The 18,580-nt window shown below is 34.2% G+C and overlaps 1 protein-coding gene across 1 annotated transcript in view; it reads right to left on the bottom strand.

Moving 5' to 3' along the window:
• The window catches only part of CCDC73 (coiled-coil domain containing 73), a 127,195-nt gene that overhangs the window by 72,647 nt on the left and 35,968 nt on the right, over positions 1-18,580 (bottom strand). Inside the window, exons 3-5 of the mRNA XM_058688564.1 lie at positions 13,791-13,862; positions 12,114-12,149; positions 11,148-11,222 (exon numbers count right to left, since the gene is read on the bottom strand). Coding sequence (XP_058544547.1) covers positions 11,148-11,222; positions 12,114-12,149; positions 13,791-13,862 — 183 coding nt within the window. The remainder of the gene's footprint in view (positions 1-11,147; positions 11,223-12,113; positions 12,150-13,790; positions 13,863-18,580) is intronic.

The following is an 18,580-nucleotide window of genomic DNA, read 5'->3' on the forward strand; positions in this document are numbered from 1 at the left end:
AAATCCAAAACACTCCACCAAAAAACTACTAGAACTGATAAATGAATTCAAGATGACACAAATAAACAGAAAGACATTCCACGATTATGAATTGGAAAAACAAATATTGTTAAAATGCCTATACTACCCAAAGCAACCTACACATTTAATGCCACCCTATCAAAATAAAATCATTATTTTTCACAGAAGTAGAACAATTCTAAAATTTATACTGAACCACAAAAGACCCTGATAGCCAAAGCAATTTTGAAAAAGAAGAGCAAAGCTGGGAGTATCACAATTCTGGACTTCAAGTTATATTACACAGCTGTAGTAATCAAAGCAGTATGGTACTGGCATAAAAACAGACACATACATCAGAAAAACATAACAGAAAACCCAGAAATAAACCCACAATTACATGGTCAATTAATCTTCAACAAAGCAGGAAAGAATACCCAGTGGAAAAAGGACAGTCTCCTCAACAAACAGTGTTGAGAAAACTGGACCACTTTCTTACACCAATATACAAAAATAAACTCAAAATGGATTAAAGACTTAAATGTGAGACCTAAAGCCATAAAAATCCTAGAAGAGACCACAGGCAGTAATGTCTCTGACATCAGCTATAGCAACATTTTTCTAGATGTCTCCTGAGACAAGTGAAACAAAAGCAAAAACAAACTGTTAGAACTACATCAAAATAAAAAGATTCTGCACAGCAAAGGAAACAATCAACAAAACTAAAAAGCAACCTACAGAATGGGAGAAGATATTTGCAAATGACACATCTGATAAAGGGTGAGTATCCAAAACATAAAAAGAACTTATAAAACACCCAAAAACCAAATAATCCAATTTAAAAATGGGCAGAAGACATGAACAGACATTTCTCCAAGGAGGATATTTAGATGGCCAACAGACACGTGAAAAGATGCTCACCATCACAAAAAAAAAAAAAAAAAAAAAAAAAAAAAAAAAAAAAAAAAAGATGCTCACCATCACTCATCATAAGGAAAATGCAAATCAAAATTACAATGAGATATCAACTCACACCTGTCAGAATGGCTAAAATCAAAAACACAAGAAACACCAAGTGCTGGTGAGGATGTGACGAAAAAGGAACACTCATGCACTATTAGTGGGAATGCAAACTGGTGCGGTCACTGTGGAAAATAGTATGGAGGTTCCTCAAAAGTTAAAAACAGAACTACTATGTGATCCAGCAATCACACTACTGGGTATTTACCCAAAAAATACAAAAACACTAATTCAAAGGGATAGCCAAAATATGAAAGGAACCCAAGTGTTGTATATATGTGTAAGTGGGATATAATTCAACCATAAAAAAAAAAAAAATGAAATCTTGCCGTTTGCAATGGCATGGATGGAGCTAGGGTAATAATGCTAAGCAAAATGAGTCAGTCAGAGGAAGACAAATACTATATGATTTCAATCATGTGGAATTTAATATACAAAACAAATAAGCAAAGGCAAAAGAGAGAGAGACAGAGAGAGAAAGAAACCAAGAAACAGACTCTTAACTATAGAGAACTGATGGTTATCAGAAAGGAAATGCGGGGCTAGGGGAGCAGGGAGAGATGGGCAAAAGAGGGGATAGGGATTAAGAAGTGCACTTGTTGTAAAGAGCACTGAGTGAAGTACAGAATTGTTGAATAACAATATTATACCCCTGAAACTAATATAACACTTTATGTTAACTAAGCTGGAATGAAAATAAAATAAAATTTAAAAAGAAGCTGAGGAGGGTGAGGAGGGCAACACTGAAAAAGGGCAACCCAGCTCAAGGGGTCAGGGTCCAAGTAGGGAAAAGAAGGCATTCATTTAGGAAGGAAGGCACGGCAAAATGGTAAACTGGTTTACACAGGGTAGTTTATTGAACAAGTAAATACGTTAAGGATAAAGAATGTCATATTTCTCACTGTAAGAGGAAAGAAATGTACACATACAGGGAGAAAATAAATGAAAATTAACCTTGTGGTTTTGTATTAAAATTAGAGATAATGTGAATTCATGGTTTTTTATATACCTAGGTTGTTAGAGAAATAAACATTATAAGTTATAAATAAACACAAATATAAATGATACCTGTGTGTATGTAAATACATACATAGATCTCTGTCCACCAAGAAAATCTGAAAGCAGTGACATATCAATAGTAACAAGTGTAATAGTGCCCAGATCTTTGCTTCTACATATTATTTTCCACTAAAAGGAACCATGGCAACATAGAAAATGGAAAAATGGCTCATTCCAGTGTGAGGTCAGATAAATTATAAAATGATCCTGGCATATTTGTTTTTATCTAAAAGCAGGAAAATGCTGAAAGAATGAAGGCATATCCAAAAGACTCAGTAATCAGCTTTATAGACTCCCAGTAGCCAAATCAAGGGTAATTCGAGCAACGAAATAAATGACAGTCATAGATTTTAATCCACTAAATAAAATAAAAACTATGAGTCTATACTGATATAAATAAATGAATATATTAAAAGTTTGGTGAGAAAGAGAATATTTACATAATTTCAAAGTACCTCCCTATGAAATACTGATTACAAAGAGGAAAAGAGTACCTTTCCAGTGAAGAAATTTGTCAGATACTACCTTAAACAAATAAACAAAGTTAACATCATCAATAGGGAAATTAAAATTATGAACTGATAGGATTCAGTTATAAGAACAATACATTTCTTTGTATATTACCACCAAAGATATATAACTGATCTAATCATGAGGAAACATCATTATAAACACAAATGGAGGGACACTCTACAAAACAACTGGTCTTTAATCTTCAAGAGTATCAAAGTCATAAAAATCACACAAAGACTGAGGAACTAGTCTAGATAGAAGAGATTAAAGAGGTATGACAAATAAATGCAACACAAGATTCTAAACTAGATCTTTTTGCTATAAAACACATTATTAGGACAACTAGTAAAACCTTACTGGGGCCTGAGAGATTATAGTTATGTGCTAATGTTAACTTGCTGATTTTGATGATGTTGCTAGGGTTTTTTAGAAGAATGTCCTTGATTGTAGGACAGATAAACTACAGTTTTGGGGGCAAAAGGGTATTAGATTGGCAAAATACTCTTAAATAATTTTTTAAAAAAAGTTCTTTGTATTGTATTTTCAACACCTCTGTAAGTTTATGACTCTCCAAACTACAAAAGTACCCAAATGTCTAAGAAATCCTTATGGATAAATGTACACACCACTATAATTTAATTCCCTTTTGTCACTGTGCTTAGGTAAGGCCTAATAAAATTGTGTTTCCAATAGTACAAATAATACATTATGTGTTAAATATACCCTCAGTTCTGTAGGAATAATTACTATCCTAATTTATAAAACTGAGTAAGTTTAAAATTTAGTGAAATAACATGACATCATAGAGCTATAGACCTGAAAACGTGACAGGTCATTACTCCCAACCCAACTTTTACCACCTTCTATCTATGCTCTCTTATTCATGTCTCTTTTGGGTGGATGAATGAATACCTCTCCCAAAATTCCTTATTCCTGACATCCAGAGCAAATAATGTAGATATGCTACTGGTTCATGAAGTGAACTTATTTGAGAAATTCTGATGTATTTCAATTTCTTCATTTTACCTGAAGGAAAATTGAGGCTCAGAAAGACAAAGTGTCTTACCACAGGATCATGTAATAAGTCATTAATAGGAAAAAATAATTTACTTAAAATCTATAGATAGAAAATTCCACAAAATCAGGAAAATATATGTATAAAATGAAGTTCAATAGACACAGAAATCATTTTTAAAAGAACTAAAAAAATTGTAGAGATGGAAAATGCAATTAATGAAATGAAAAACAAAAATGCAACAGAGAGCTTCAAGGGCACATTGAATCAAATAGAAGAAAGAACCACTGAACTTGAAGACATCATTTGAAATTATTCAATCAGAGAAGAAAACCAATTGAAAGAGGGTGAAGAAAGCCAACAAAATTTACAAAACAGCATCAAAGGAATCAATATAAGCATTACTGGAGTCCCAGAAGGAGAAAAGAGAAAGGGGCAGAAAGCTTATATAAAGAAATAATGGCTAGGGCATCTGGGTGGCTGTTGGTTGAGCTTCTGACTTCGGCTCAGGTCATGATCTCATGATCTGTGAGCTCGAGTCCCGCATCGGGCTCTGTGCTGACAGCTCAGAGCCTGGAGCCTGCTTCAGATTCTGTGCCTCCCTCTCTCTGACCCTCCCCCATTCATGCTCTGTCTCTGTCTCAAAAATAAATAAGAACATTAAAAAAAAAATGGCTGAAAACTTCCCAAATCTTGGGAGGGAAATGGATCCCGATTCATGAGACTCAGAGGACTATATACAATGAACCCAAAGAAGAATACAATAAGACACATTATAATCACGTTGTCTAGGTCAAAGAGAGAATTCTGACAGTAGCAAGAGAAAAGCAACTTGTCACATTTAAGGGAACTCCAATAAGATTATCTATAGACTTCTTGGCAGAAACCTTACAGGCCAGGAGAGAGTGGGAGGATATATTCTAAGTACCAAAAGAAAAATCTGCCAACCAAGAATATTATACCAAGAATAATATATCTGCCAACCAAGAATATTATATTATACCTAGCAAGAAAACTATACCTAGTTTTTAAACTATCATTTAAAAACTGAAGGAAAGATAAAGTCTTTCCAAAACAGACTAAGGAATCAGTTACCACTTGACCTGCCTTATAAAAAAAAATACTTAAGGAAGTTCTTCAAATTGAAACAAAAACATGCCAAGCAGCAATGCAAAAGCATATGGAAGAATAATTCTCATTTGTAAAGGTAAACATATAGACAAATACAGAATAATTGAAGACTGATATGTTAGTACATAAATTATATGCACTTATAAAACCTTATATAAAAGTTACAAAAATTAAAATTTGTTCATGAATACACAATATAAAAAGAAGCAAACCCTGGCCTATAAGAACACAAAGTTCAGGGGTAGTCAAAGTGTAGTGTTTTCGTATGCAATTAAAGTTGTTACCAACTTAAAGCAACTATAACTACAAAATATTTTATGTAAGTCTTCATATAAGCATAAGAATAAAAACCTACAATATATAGACAAAAGATAAAGAGAAAAAAATAAAAATCACTACAGAAACATCACATAACAAAGGAAGACGACAAGAAGAGATACACAAAACAACTACAAAACAGACAGAAAACAATTTATAAAATGACATCAGTAATTCTACACCTAGCAATAATTACTTTAAATGTCAATGGATTAAACTTTCCAACCAAAAGACATAGAGTGATTGAATGGTTTCAAAAAATGAACATGATCAAGTGATATATGGCAGTCCCCACTTATCTGTGATTTCACTTCCCATGGTTTCAATTACCCACAGTCAAATGCAGTTGGGAGCAGACGATTCCCTTCTGATGTGTCATTAGAAGGTTAATAGGAGCCCAACACTATGTCACTGATTCCCACATCATTCACCTCACTTCATCTCATCCCATAGGCATTTTATCATCTCACATCATCACAAGAAAAGTGAGTTTAGTACAATAAGACATTTTGAGAGAGGAAAAAAAAGGGAAAGAAAGAAATCATATTCACATAACATTTATATTATTATAATTATTTTGTATTATTAGTTATTTTTGGTAATCTCTTACTGTGCCTAATTTACTTGATTATAGGTATTTATGTGTAGAAAAAGAACATAGTATATTTAGGGTTCAGTACTCTCCATGGTTTCAGGACTCCACTGGGGGTCTAGAAACATACCCTCCATAGATAAAGGGAGACTACTATACTACTTACAAGAGACTCACTTTAGATTTAAGGACACAAATAAGCTGACAGTACAGAGATGAAAGAAATACCAGACAGAAACCAAAAATAAAGCAGGGGTGGCTATATTTATATCATACAAAATAGACTTTAAGTCAAAAACTGTCTCTGGAGACAAAAAAAGGTCATTATATAATGCTAAATGGTCAGTCAATTCAACAAGAAGCTGTAACGATTATATATGCACTCAGCATCAGAGCATCTAAATACATAAAGCAAATATTAACAGACCTGAAGGGAGAAATTGACAGAAATACAATAATAGTAGGAGACTTTACTACCTCACTTACAATAATGTACAGAACATCCAGACAGAAAATCTATCATGCAACAGTTAACTTAAACCTCACTATGGGTCAAATGGACCTAACAGATATACACAGAACTTTTCACCCTACAGCAGAATATACATTCTTCTCAAGTACACATGAAACATTCTCAGGATAGATCATGTTGGGTCACAAAATAAGTCTTAACAAATTTAAGAAGATCAAAATCATACCAAATATCTTTTCTACCCACAGTGGAATGAAACAAGAATCAACAACAGTAAGCAAACAGGAAATTCACAACTATGTGGAAACTAAACACTCTTGAACAATCATGTCAAAAAAAAAAAAAAAAGAATTTAAAAGTATCTTAAGGTACGCAAAAACAATAACACAACATACCAAAACTTACGGGATGCAGCAAAAGCGGTACTAATGGGTGTTTTTATAATATAAATGCCTACCTTGAAAAAAGAAATATTTCAAATAAACAATCTAATTTTACATCTCAAAGAACTAGAAAAAGCAAGAACCCCAAAACCAGCAAAAGAAAATAATACATATTAGAACAGAAATAAATAATAAATAGAAAAACAATCAGAAAAAAAATCACCAAACTAAGAGTTATTCTTTTGGAAGGATAAATTAAACAAAAAGAGAGGAGATCCAAATCAATAAAATCAGAAATGGAAGGAGACATCACAATGGATGACTTATAAATAAAAAGAAACAACCACACATCAACAAACTGGATAACCTAGAAGAAATGGATAAATTCTTAGAAACACACAGTCTAACAAAACTGAAGAAAGAGGAAACAGAAAGCATAAATATAGTGGTAACTAAGAAGGAAATTGAATCAGTAATTAAAAATCTACCAAGAAAGAAAATCCCCAAACCAGATAGCTTCATGGATGAATTCTACCAAACATCTGAAGAATTAATACACCAACCCTTCTTAAGTTCTTCCAAAATACAGAAAAGGAGGGAATACTTCCTAACTCATTTTATGAGGTCCACATCACTCTTACAACAAAGTCAAAGACAACACAAGAAAAGAAAACTATAGGCCAATATACCTGATGAACACAGATGCAAAAATCTTCAATAAAATTCTAGCAAACCAAATAACAGCATGCTAAAGTTTCATACACCATGACCAAGTGGGATTTATCCCTGAGCTGCCAGATGGTCCAGCATATGCAAATCATTCAATGTGATATATCACATTAACAACAACAACAAAAAAAAACCCACATGTTCATCTCAATATGATATAGAAAATGCATTTGACAAAATTTAACACCCATCCATGATAAAAACTCTCAATAAAATAGGTACACAAGGTAACACCTAAACACAATAAAGGCCTACAGAAAGTCCACAGTAAACATCATAATCAATTCAGTATAAGGCATGGATGCTCACTCTTACTACTTCTATTCAAAACAGTGCTGAAGTCCTAGCTAGAGCAATTAGACAAGAAAAAGAAATAAAAGGCATCCAAATCAGAAAGAAGTGAAATTATCCATTTGAAGATGACATGATCAGATATGTAGAAAACCCTAAAGACTCAACAAAAACACTCTTAGAATAAATGAATACAGTAAAGTTGTAGGATACAAAATCAACATACAAAAATCAGCCATATTTCTAACACAAACAACAAACTATCCAAAAAGGAAATTAAGAAAACTATCTCATTCACAGTAATTAAAAATTTTTTCAGGAATAAATTTAACCAAAGAAGTAAAATGTTTGTACACTGAATATTATACAACATTGATGAAAGAAATTTAAAAAGACAGGTAAAAAGAAAAACATCCTATGTTCATGGATAGAAGAATTAATATTTAAAATGTCCCTATTACCCAAAATGATCTACCAATTCAATGGAATCCCCATCAAAATCACAACGTTGTAAAAAAAATTAAAAAAAAAAATTAAAAAAAAAAATAAAAATAAAAAAATAAAAAAATATAAAAAAAAAAAATAAAAAAAAAAATAAAAAAAAAAAAAGGGGCGCCTGGGTGGCGCAGTCGGTTAAGCGTCCGACTTCAGCCAGGTCACGATCTCGCGGTCCGTGAGTTCGAGCCCCGCGTCAGGCTCTGGGCTGATGGCTCGGAGCCTGGAGCCTGTTTCCGATTCTGTGTCTCCCTCTCTCTCTGCCCCTCCCCCGTTCATGCTCTGTCTCTCTCTGTCCCAAAAATAAAAAAAAAAAAAAAAAAAAAATCACAACGTTGATCTCTACAGACATAGAATAATCCTAAAATTCATACAAACCACGAAAGGCCCTAAAACCAGAAAATCATAGCTGAAGCAATCCTGAGCAAGATGAACAAAGCTAGAGACATCATGCTTCCTGATTTCAAAATCCATTTCAAAGTTATAGTAATCCAAACAGTATGATACTGCTACAAAAACACACATACTGGTTAATGGATCAGAATAGAGAGATTAGAAATCCATGCAACTACAGCTAACTGATCTTCAACAAGGGTACCAAGAATATATAATGGGGAAAAGATATTCCTCAAAAAATGGTACTGGAAAAACTGGATATCCACATGCAGAAAAATGAAATCAGACCCTTATCTTGCATCATATACAAAATTTCATACTATATACAAAAATCAACTCAAAATGGATTAAAGACTTAAACATAAGACCTGAAACCATAAAACTACCAGAAGAAAAACCACAGGAGAAGAACTTCTTGACATTAGTCTAGGCAGTGATTTTTTTTAAATTTTTTTTTTTTAACATTTATTTATTTTTGAGACCGAGAGAGAGAGAGACAGAGCATGAGCAGGGGAGGGTCAGAGAGAGAGGGAGACACAGAATCCGAAACAGGCTCCAGGCTCTGAGCTGTCAGCCCAGAGCCTGATGCGGGGCTCGAACTCACGGACCGCGAGATCATGACCTGAGCCGAAGTCGGACGCGCAACCAACTGAGCCACCCAGGCGCCCCGGCAGTGATTTTTTGAATATGAGACCAAAAGCACAAACAACAAAAGCAAAAACAGACTACTGGAATTACATGAAACTAAAAAGCTTCTGCAATCAAAGGAAATAATCAACAGACTGAAAACTCAACCTACAGAATGGGAGAAACATTTGCAAACCATGTATCTGACTGGGGTTAACATCCAAAATGTATCAGGAGCTTGTACACTCCCCAGCAGCAAAACAAAACCAATTTAAAAGACAGGCTAAGGACATGAAAGATTTTTCTAGGAAGACTACATACAAATGGCCAACACATATATGAAAAGGTACTCAACATCACTACTCATCAGGGAAATACAAGGTCAAACCCAATGAGGTATCACCTTACACCTATTAGAATGGCATGATCAGAAAGACAAGAGATAACAAGGTTTGTGAGAATGTGAAGAAAAGGGAAACTTTGTCCTACTTTAATCAACTAAAGAAAGAAAGTGTATCATATGTTTAAACAAATCCACACTATGGTGTGAATTACCTGATTAAGGTAGTGACCATCAGGATCCTTCCATCATAAAAACATATTTTACTCTTTGTAATTAATGTTATCTATAAGGTGATACTTTTTTTTTTCCAATATATGAAGTTTATTGTCAAATTGGTTTCCATACAACACCCAGTGCTCATCCCAAAAGGTTCCCTCCTCAATACCCATTGCCCACCCTCCCCTCCCTCCCACCCCCCATCAACCCTCAGTTTGTTCTCAGTTTTTAAGAGTCTCTTGTGCTTTGGCTCTCTTCCACTCTAACCTCTTTTTTTTTTTCCTTCCCCTCCTCCATGGGTTTCCGTTAAGTTTCTCAGGATCCACATAAGAGTGAAAACATATGGTGTCTGTCTTTCTCTGTATGGCTTATTGCATCACACTCTCCAGTTCCATCCACATTGCTACAAAGGGCCATATTTCATTCTTTCTCATTGCCATGTAGTACTCCATTGTGTATATAAACCACAATTTCTTTATCCATTCATCAGTTGATGGACATTTAGGCTCTTTCCATAATTTGGCTATTGTTGAGAGTGCTGCTATAAACATTGGGGTACAAGTGCCCTATAGGGTGATACTTCAAAACCAGGTATTTTCTCCCCCAACAATCTTCGTTTTTCCTTATCTCTCATTTTATTGCTTATCTTTCCCCCCTAGAATGGAAACCATAAAAGCAAAATTTTTGTCCCTTTTTATTCATTGTTATATCTCCAGGGCTTAGAACACTGCTTGGCATACTGTACACCTTCAATAAATATATTTAATGAATCATCATTAGTTGATAATTGATGAGTTGATTACCATCAGTTGATATCATCTATATTCTGTATGAGGCTGTGAACAACCTAAAGGCAAATGTGATGTTTTTGTCATCTCAGTATTGGCAGAAAATAAGCACAGTACTGAGAAAGTAATGATGACTTGCTTAATGCTATTTTATTTTAACTTTTAAGGACCACAGATAATCAGTTTTAATATATAGGCCTGACTTGGTTTTTTCATCTACAGAGTGTTAAAAATAACACACGTATATTTAATTATATTATAGTAAGAAATAATGAAGTTATTTTAATGTTTCTTTTTCATTTTTTACATTTTTATTTGAGAGAGAGAGAGCAAACACAACTGGGGATGGGGGGGAGAGAGGGAGAGAGAGAAAGAGAGAGAGAGAGAGAGAGAGAGAGAAAGAGAGAGAGAGAGAGAGAGAGAGAGAGAGAGAGAGAGAGAGATATTAAGCAGGCTCCACACTTTGCATGGAGCCTGACATGGGCTCAATCCCACAGCCCCGGCTGGGATCATGACCTGAGCAGAAATCAAGAGTTAGACACTCAACCCATGAGCCACCCAGGTGCCCCTAATATTTCTTTTTAAAATAAAAGATGAGGAAAAATCCTAATTTGAAATTCAAGGCTTTCAGGAAAAAATTACCATTGTATACAAACTTTTACCAGCTTTGTTTTGCTAATTTACATGTTTAGTGGACATTTTACTAATACAAAGCTAAAATACCAAACTATTTTTTAAAGCAATGCTCAGTTACTTTACCTGTAATGCTTTTAATGTTTCTTTCAATCCTTCTATTTCTTTCTCTTTTATTTCTGTAGCAAGTTGATATTTTCCCTTTAAGTAAAAAAAAAAAAAAAAAAACCTATATCTCAGTATTTTCCAGTGTAAATGAAATATTATTAATGGGGAAAATACAAAAGCTCAAGAACCAAAACCTCTACTTTAAAACTAACACCTCACAGGCTTTAAACCCGGATCTGCACCAAAATTTACATTTCTAATGACTTCAAAATATCACGAAATTACCATAAGGCCTTTACAAGATGACAAATATCATGAAATGAAAAATCATAACAAATCATTTTATCAGTAGAGCATTCCTGAGAATTTATGGACACTATATAATTATTTAATTCATATAGCTAGAATAAATATATCCTAATTAATAAGATACATACAAGTATATTTGTCTTATAAAGATATAGGAGAATTTTTTAAAAGGTGTTTATAAATAGTATGTTCATTGATATAATAAAAACATATATTAACTATTAAGTAGGGAAAATATTTAGTGCCAGGTGAGTTTCTAGGATTGCTCAGGGTTGTATCTTCTTTTCCAGTTGCATCTGGTCTGCATCCAGATGAAAATCATTTTAATTTTTTTTAAATAGGTAATTACATTGATAAAGCACTAAAAATATGGTTAACAGAAACACTGCAATAGAGCATAAAGAGCATTAATTCGGAGGCTGAAGAGATATGGGTTCTAGTCTCAACTTTGCCACTTTAAAATGGGAGCTTCAGCAAGTTCTTTAATCTTGCTAGGTTTCAGTATTATCAACTGTAAACTAACAGGTAACATGAGTTCCTTGGGTCTTTCTGTTTCTAAGATTTCAAAGAATTAACATTCTCCATTTGTCTATTATTAATGTTTTTCATTATGGTGCACAACTAATAATGAATGCATTTAACTATGGTTTAAATTATTAAAAAATTAATAAGTACCTTTTCTTCTTCCAAGGCACACATCTTCATTTTCAACTGATAAACAATTTTAAAAATTAAAATACAGGTAAGTAAACAGTTAACAGTGATTTACACTGGTCAGTGAGACTACAAAAATATTTTACACATCTATATTGTTTGAACTTAATACAATGTGAATGTGCTTTCACACATGAGAAAATAATGAAATATATAAAAGGCGGCAAAAAGCCAGTCACCAAAAGAAATGAACAATTTAATCAAATTGATTAGAGACATCAATCACCCTTGAAAATTTAGTTTTTCCTTCCAGAAGTTTTTTTTCTTTGATGTTTCAGTATTTTGCCACCTACTCATAAATAATGACATGCAACATTTTCTGAAGGCACACTTTTATGAAATGACTATCATTTGAATTGGCATGGACATATTTTCTGAAATTTTTTAAAAGATGCATGTAGCAGTCTAATAAATAAATAGGGATATTCTAAAACAGAGGAACCAAAGTCAACATGACAAAGAAAACTAATTAAATATCCCAAGCAACACAAGGATACCAGGCAAGACTGTCAAGAAATACAATTTTCCTTGGAATTTCTCCATCTCATTTTCCATATCCCTTACAGTGCTCATTCAAGAATCAAGAAATGGAGAGTGGTAGGTAGGGGAGAAGAGGAGAAAAAACAAACAAAAACATAGGAGAAAAAGAACTCAAGAGCACTTTTAAACTACCATTCAGATATCTGGATATTCTTATCTTGCCCAAAGTCCCCTGTGATAAGTAAGAGAGACACAAACTTGCCTTCTCCTAGAGAATACTATGTGGTATATTTGGCTTAGTCTTCAAATAAAACTTCCGTAACTTTGGTGAGGCCATCTCAGACTAAAAGGAAGAAAGTTTATCGTCTGCTTAAACAAAACCACACTACAGTGTGAATTACAAATAACTTTGGTCAACTAGTGACTTACTTTATACAGGATGTATTTCTTTTTATGCATTTCTCTTTCTAAACACACACACACTTAAATAAAGACAAAAGAGAGGGAAGGAAAAAGGGGGAAAATGGTGATGCTAGAATGGCTATAAGGAAAAACACTTCCTGAGAATATTTTCCATGAGCACATTTGAAGTAGTAGAGCTACAAAACTCAAAACAACTGAAGGAGTTGCTATTCATTTTTTAAAAATCTTTTACATACGTACATACATACATATGTATGTATGTACATATGTATGTATATGTTTTTCTCTGCTCTTTCTTAGATGCTGATAGTATTTATGGAGATTTCGGTGCATAATAGTCACATCTGCTCATCTTTCACATCGCTCTACGTGCATCTCATTCTATTTCTGGCCTGGATACAGGAAGAAAGCAAAAAAGGTAAGATCCTAGGATACTCTAACCAAAGAGAAAGGGAAGAATGGAGAGAAAGAAGAAGAGCACACAAAAACTAACCTAATTTACTTAGGACAGATGAAAACATATCTCCAAAGAAAACAATTTTCTAAGTTGTTTCCTTAACTAGCTCTTTCTAACTACATTACTCTTTATTGTCGGTTGTGATTCAAAATGACTTTATTTCCTGCTTCCATTAGTACTCTTTTGTCTTCAGTGAGTATGCAGAACAACTTAGCATAATATTCATATGGGAGCACAGGAGATGAAATATTTGAAACTGGTGTTTGTCTATCCTTTACCTGCTTTTTAAAAGCTGCCATTGCTTCTTTGTGTTGCTTTGCTAATGTTTCCTTTTGATTCTGAAGAGTTTCCTATTTTAAAAATTATGAAAAGTTAAAACATAAATTTGAGCAACTGAAAGTTTTAACTTTTAATTGAATTCACAATTTAAATAAAAGTTAAACATATTTATTGTATGTATTATTGTATGCTCTTGAAATGCAACTTTAATCCAAGTCTATGATTTTTTACCTGTCATGGAATCAGCATACAATAATTTTGCTTCCAGTTGCTTTTCATGATAAAACGCATTGATTTAAAATTGTTTAAACAACTTTAAACATGGTTGACTCCAAAGCTTTCTTCAAGAAAATACCTTTCATCAAAAGTTATTAAAATTAATAGTATACAATTAGCCTATAATCCTTTAGAGTTCCCAAAGAAACCCATTTTATTATCTAGGCACAAATGTTCACATGACGACATAATTCTTTAAATTCACCAAAATAATTTTTTATAAAATCAAAACTACTACAGGGCATTTTTTTAAAATACACATATATGATTCCATTTCTTTTTTTTCCTTCTCTCCCTCCTTTTTTGATAGAAGTTGTATTCTGTCCTTTAGATTCAAGATGACTTCAAACTTTCTTTTTCTATGTTATTGAATAATTCTCATAATTTAAAGCCATTAGATCTAAAAGTGGGAACCACTTCAAATGTTTCTGTTATTTGACTCCGTGTTTCTAAATATATGTTGATTTATCTACTTAAAAATTTTATCTACTGACTTCCTATTATGATAGATGGGAGTTTAGCTTTCTTGTACAACCATTACCTAACATCTGCTCCCTCTATTCTTCCAACAGTTACTAAAAATTGTGACTTCACTTTTCAGTAATTATACTATCATGACTGTGCAATTTTTATTCAGTGCTCAGCCATATAATATACCATAATTACATTTCTATCTAACACAGCTTTTTATTTTTTCTAAAGTTAGCAATTACTTTAAAATATTTTAATTATTGGGGCGCCTGGGTGGCTCAGTCGGTTAAGCGTCCGACTTCGGCTCAGGTCACAATCTCGCGGTATGTGAGTTCAAGCCCCGCGACGGGCTCTGTGCTGACTGCTCAGAGCCTGGAGCCTGTTTCAGATTCTGTGTCTCCCTCTCTGACCCTCCCCCGTTCATGCTGTCTCTCTCTGTCTCAAAAATAAATAAATGTTAAAAAAAACATTAAAAAAAATATTTTAATTATTGGGGCACCTGGCCGGCTTAGTCAGAAGAACATGTGACTTCTGTTTACATACTAGATTCCTTTATCCAATGCTAGTGGGAGTGGTGACCTACAGGAGAAAATAATATGTCTCACTTGAGAATCCAAGGGTAACAGTTGTAGGCTAAAACAGTAGGGAGTATCTCTGGATTATTAGAGATAGTCACTATCTGAGTAGCTCTTCAGCTTTGGGGTCGTGAGTTTGGGCCCCACACTGGGTATAGAGATTACTAAAAAAAAAAAAAAAAAAAATTAAAATTAAAATTAAAAAAATATTTTAATTCTTATAGGCTAAATTTTAAAAATAATACTGCCAGTTCCCAGATGTGTACCAATGATTCATATTCTCAAATGAAAAAGTAAATTGAATGGAAAAAGCAAAGTGAGAAGATCCCAAGAATGGCTTAGGAAATCACAAACCGCACAGGAAACCAGACAGGTTTAGACAAGCTGTAGATGTTGGACAAAATCTTTCAGAGGCTGTTGGCCAGTTTTCTGTGAAAATAATTTACACTCTAAAGCACTCCCGCAAGCAAGGAAAGAATTTATTGAAGACCTCAGGGACAGTTCGTTGAGGAGTACATTCTGAAGTACATGTGACCTCTAGCTTTCTCCTCACTTTTTTGTGAACAGCCTTAAATCTGGAAATAGGAGATTTAATGCGCAACCAAAACTAGAATGGGAAATAGCCCCATCACTAGATCTCCAAATCCAGCTGTTCAAAAAGCCTTACAACAAAAGCAAAATGAACTGGAAGTCTTATAGATAAAACAGCTTAATGTTCCCACTTCAGTCATCAAGCACTGAAGGAGTGAGCCTTTTGGTAAAGACACTTGTAGATATTTATTATAATCGGAAAGGCCACTGGGGAAAAAACTCTCCTGAACTAGCTAAGAAAATGAAGGGGGAAAAAAATCAAGTGGACAAATCAATGATACTGCTCTGAGGGAAAATCATGTATCCAACTTCCCATTTTATCCTCAAACTTGCAAAGAGAAATTTCTCTAAATATTAAAAGAAACCTTGCAAACATTTTACTCATACCATCAATCCTGCCATCATCACATAATCTCTTCCTCAGAGTCAATGAACTACTCAGATACTGAATATCTCTAATAATCCAGAGATATTCCCTACTGTTTTAGCCTACAACTGTTATCCTTGGATTCTCAAGTGAGACATATTATTTTCTCCTTTATGTCACCACACCCATTAGCATCGGAGAACGGAATCTAGTATGTAAACTAGAATTGCAAAATTAAATTCTTGCCTGATTTTTTTTTTTAGATCTCTGAGGATTTTTCTATTTGTAATCAGATTACAGCTATATTTGAATATTGACTACTGGTACTTTTGACATGATCAAACCAAATTAAGATCTCTATGAAGTGGCACTCTTTGTGGGCAAAATGTCTTACTGATATTAGCAGCAAACCTCCACCTAACTTTACATAATATCTCTAAAACCAGAAGTTAAGAATTAAAATGAATAGTCCAAAACCTAATAGAGAACGGATGAATCACACTTTATGCCAGTCTTTGAACATTGTTGTTTTCCAGTCAAGAAACTCAATGGGTGAAGATAAAGATCTGTTCAAGACAAATAAATAAAATAACCGTAGCCCCAATTCTTTGCAGTAGTAAGCCCAGATACTATTTTATCTTCAGTGCTACCCGACTTTACATACTTTACCACTATAAATACACATTTTGCTTTCTATAGTGTCCCTTTAGATCAAGATGGTGTGACTATTTTGTCTTGGGAAAGTCAACAATTTATCTAGATAGCTATGCCTCAAGGGTTTACTGAAGAAGCTTAAGGAACTTAAATTTCTCTGTAACTCTACTCTTATACAATATATGGGCAAGTTTTCATTATTCTAAAGATGAGAAGAGCTCTAAAACTAACTCCATTTAACTACTTACTGCTTTAGCTCAAAAAGGACATGCAAATTCCAAAGAAAGTTTAGAATTTTGTCAGAATAAAATACATTATTTAGGGTATGATTTATCCAGTGGGGATAAATCTATCATTCCTGATAAATAAGAAGGTGATTATTAACAGACAATTAAGTTTTCTGGATTTCATTAGCCACTATAGATACTGGGTTCCAAACATTTCTGAAACTGACATCTCTCTATATAATTTAAGTCCTCAATAATGGAACCTCTCCCTTAGGAATGGGAAAGGATGGACAGGAGACAGTAAGTCAAAGGCATAAGAAGAAATAAAGATCTCAGTAAAGGTAAATACACGGGCAATTTAAAAAGCTAGTTTTATTATAACTTTGGTTTGCAAGTCCACACTTTGCTTTATACATAATTTAAGTGACGAATGCATTTTTAAGATTATTAATTTATGGTGACACTGCTGCTGTTCTTGCTTTGGCTCATGCTGCTGTCATCCAATGCAGCCATGCAGCCCCTACCCAGCTGCCACCTCCAGGAGCTGCTGCACTGCGTGGGCAACCACACCGCTGGGCGAGAGGCAGTCGGGCCCCTGGACCTTCAGGGCCAGCTGCTGCACCTCCTGCAGGCCAATGGTAACCATGCAGCCAGCATCTTGACCAAGGGCTGCTGTGCAAGCACAGAGCCAGCCGGGCGCTCCTGCCCCTGGTACAGTTGTCCCGCAGCAGCTGCCCTGTCTGTAGCGCCCAGGGCAGTCTGGGGTCTGAGCCCTTGCTCAGGCCCCGTCCTAGCCCTGCCCTCTTCCTCCTGCCTGCCCAGTGTCAGCCCCTAAAATAAGGGCAAAAAAGACAAGTCTCTGTTAGTGTGAAAAAAAAATTGTTTTTAATTTATGCTATGAGGCACACAATATATAAAGATGTAGTATCAACAACTGGATAGAGCTGTAAAGAAGCAGAGTTCTTTTATGTTGTTGAAGTTAGGCTGATATAAATTCAAATTAGAATGTTGATGATAGATGCTAACTATAATTCCCATGGTAATCAAAAAGGAAACGGCGACAGAATATACACAAAAGGAAATGAGAATTAAATTTAAATGTTTTACTACAACAAATAAACACAAAAGGTAACAGTAATGCAAGAAATGAGGGACAAAAAAGCTGTAAGGCAATTAAAAAACAAATACCAAAATGAAAGAAAGCAGTCACTCCTTATCAGGAATTACTTAAATGTACATAGATTAAATTCTCCAATCAAAAACCAAATATTGGCAGAATGAATAAACAACATAACTCAACTATAAGAGATTCACTTTATATCCAAAGACACAAACAGGTTACAAGTAAAAGTATGCAAAAAGATATTCCAAGCAAATAACCAAACAACAAAACAAAAAGACACAATGGAAAATAGACTTCAAAAAAGGGTGGGGTGCCTGGGTGGCTCAGTGGGTTAATCCTCTGACTTCAGCCCAGGCCATGATCTCATGGTTCATGAGTTAGAGCCCCACATCCGGCTCACTGTTGTCAGCACAGAGCCCTCTTTGGATTCTCTGTCCCCCTCTTTCTCTGCCCCTCCTCCATGCACACACACACGTTCTCTCTCTCTCAAAATAAAAAAAAAAAA

Source organism: Neofelis nebulosa, chromosome 10 (genome assembly GCF_028018385.1).
Source record: "Neofelis nebulosa isolate mNeoNeb1 chromosome 10, mNeoNeb1.pri, whole genome shotgun sequence".
Lineage (NCBI taxonomy): Eukaryota > Metazoa > Chordata > Mammalia > Carnivora > Felidae > Neofelis > Neofelis nebulosa.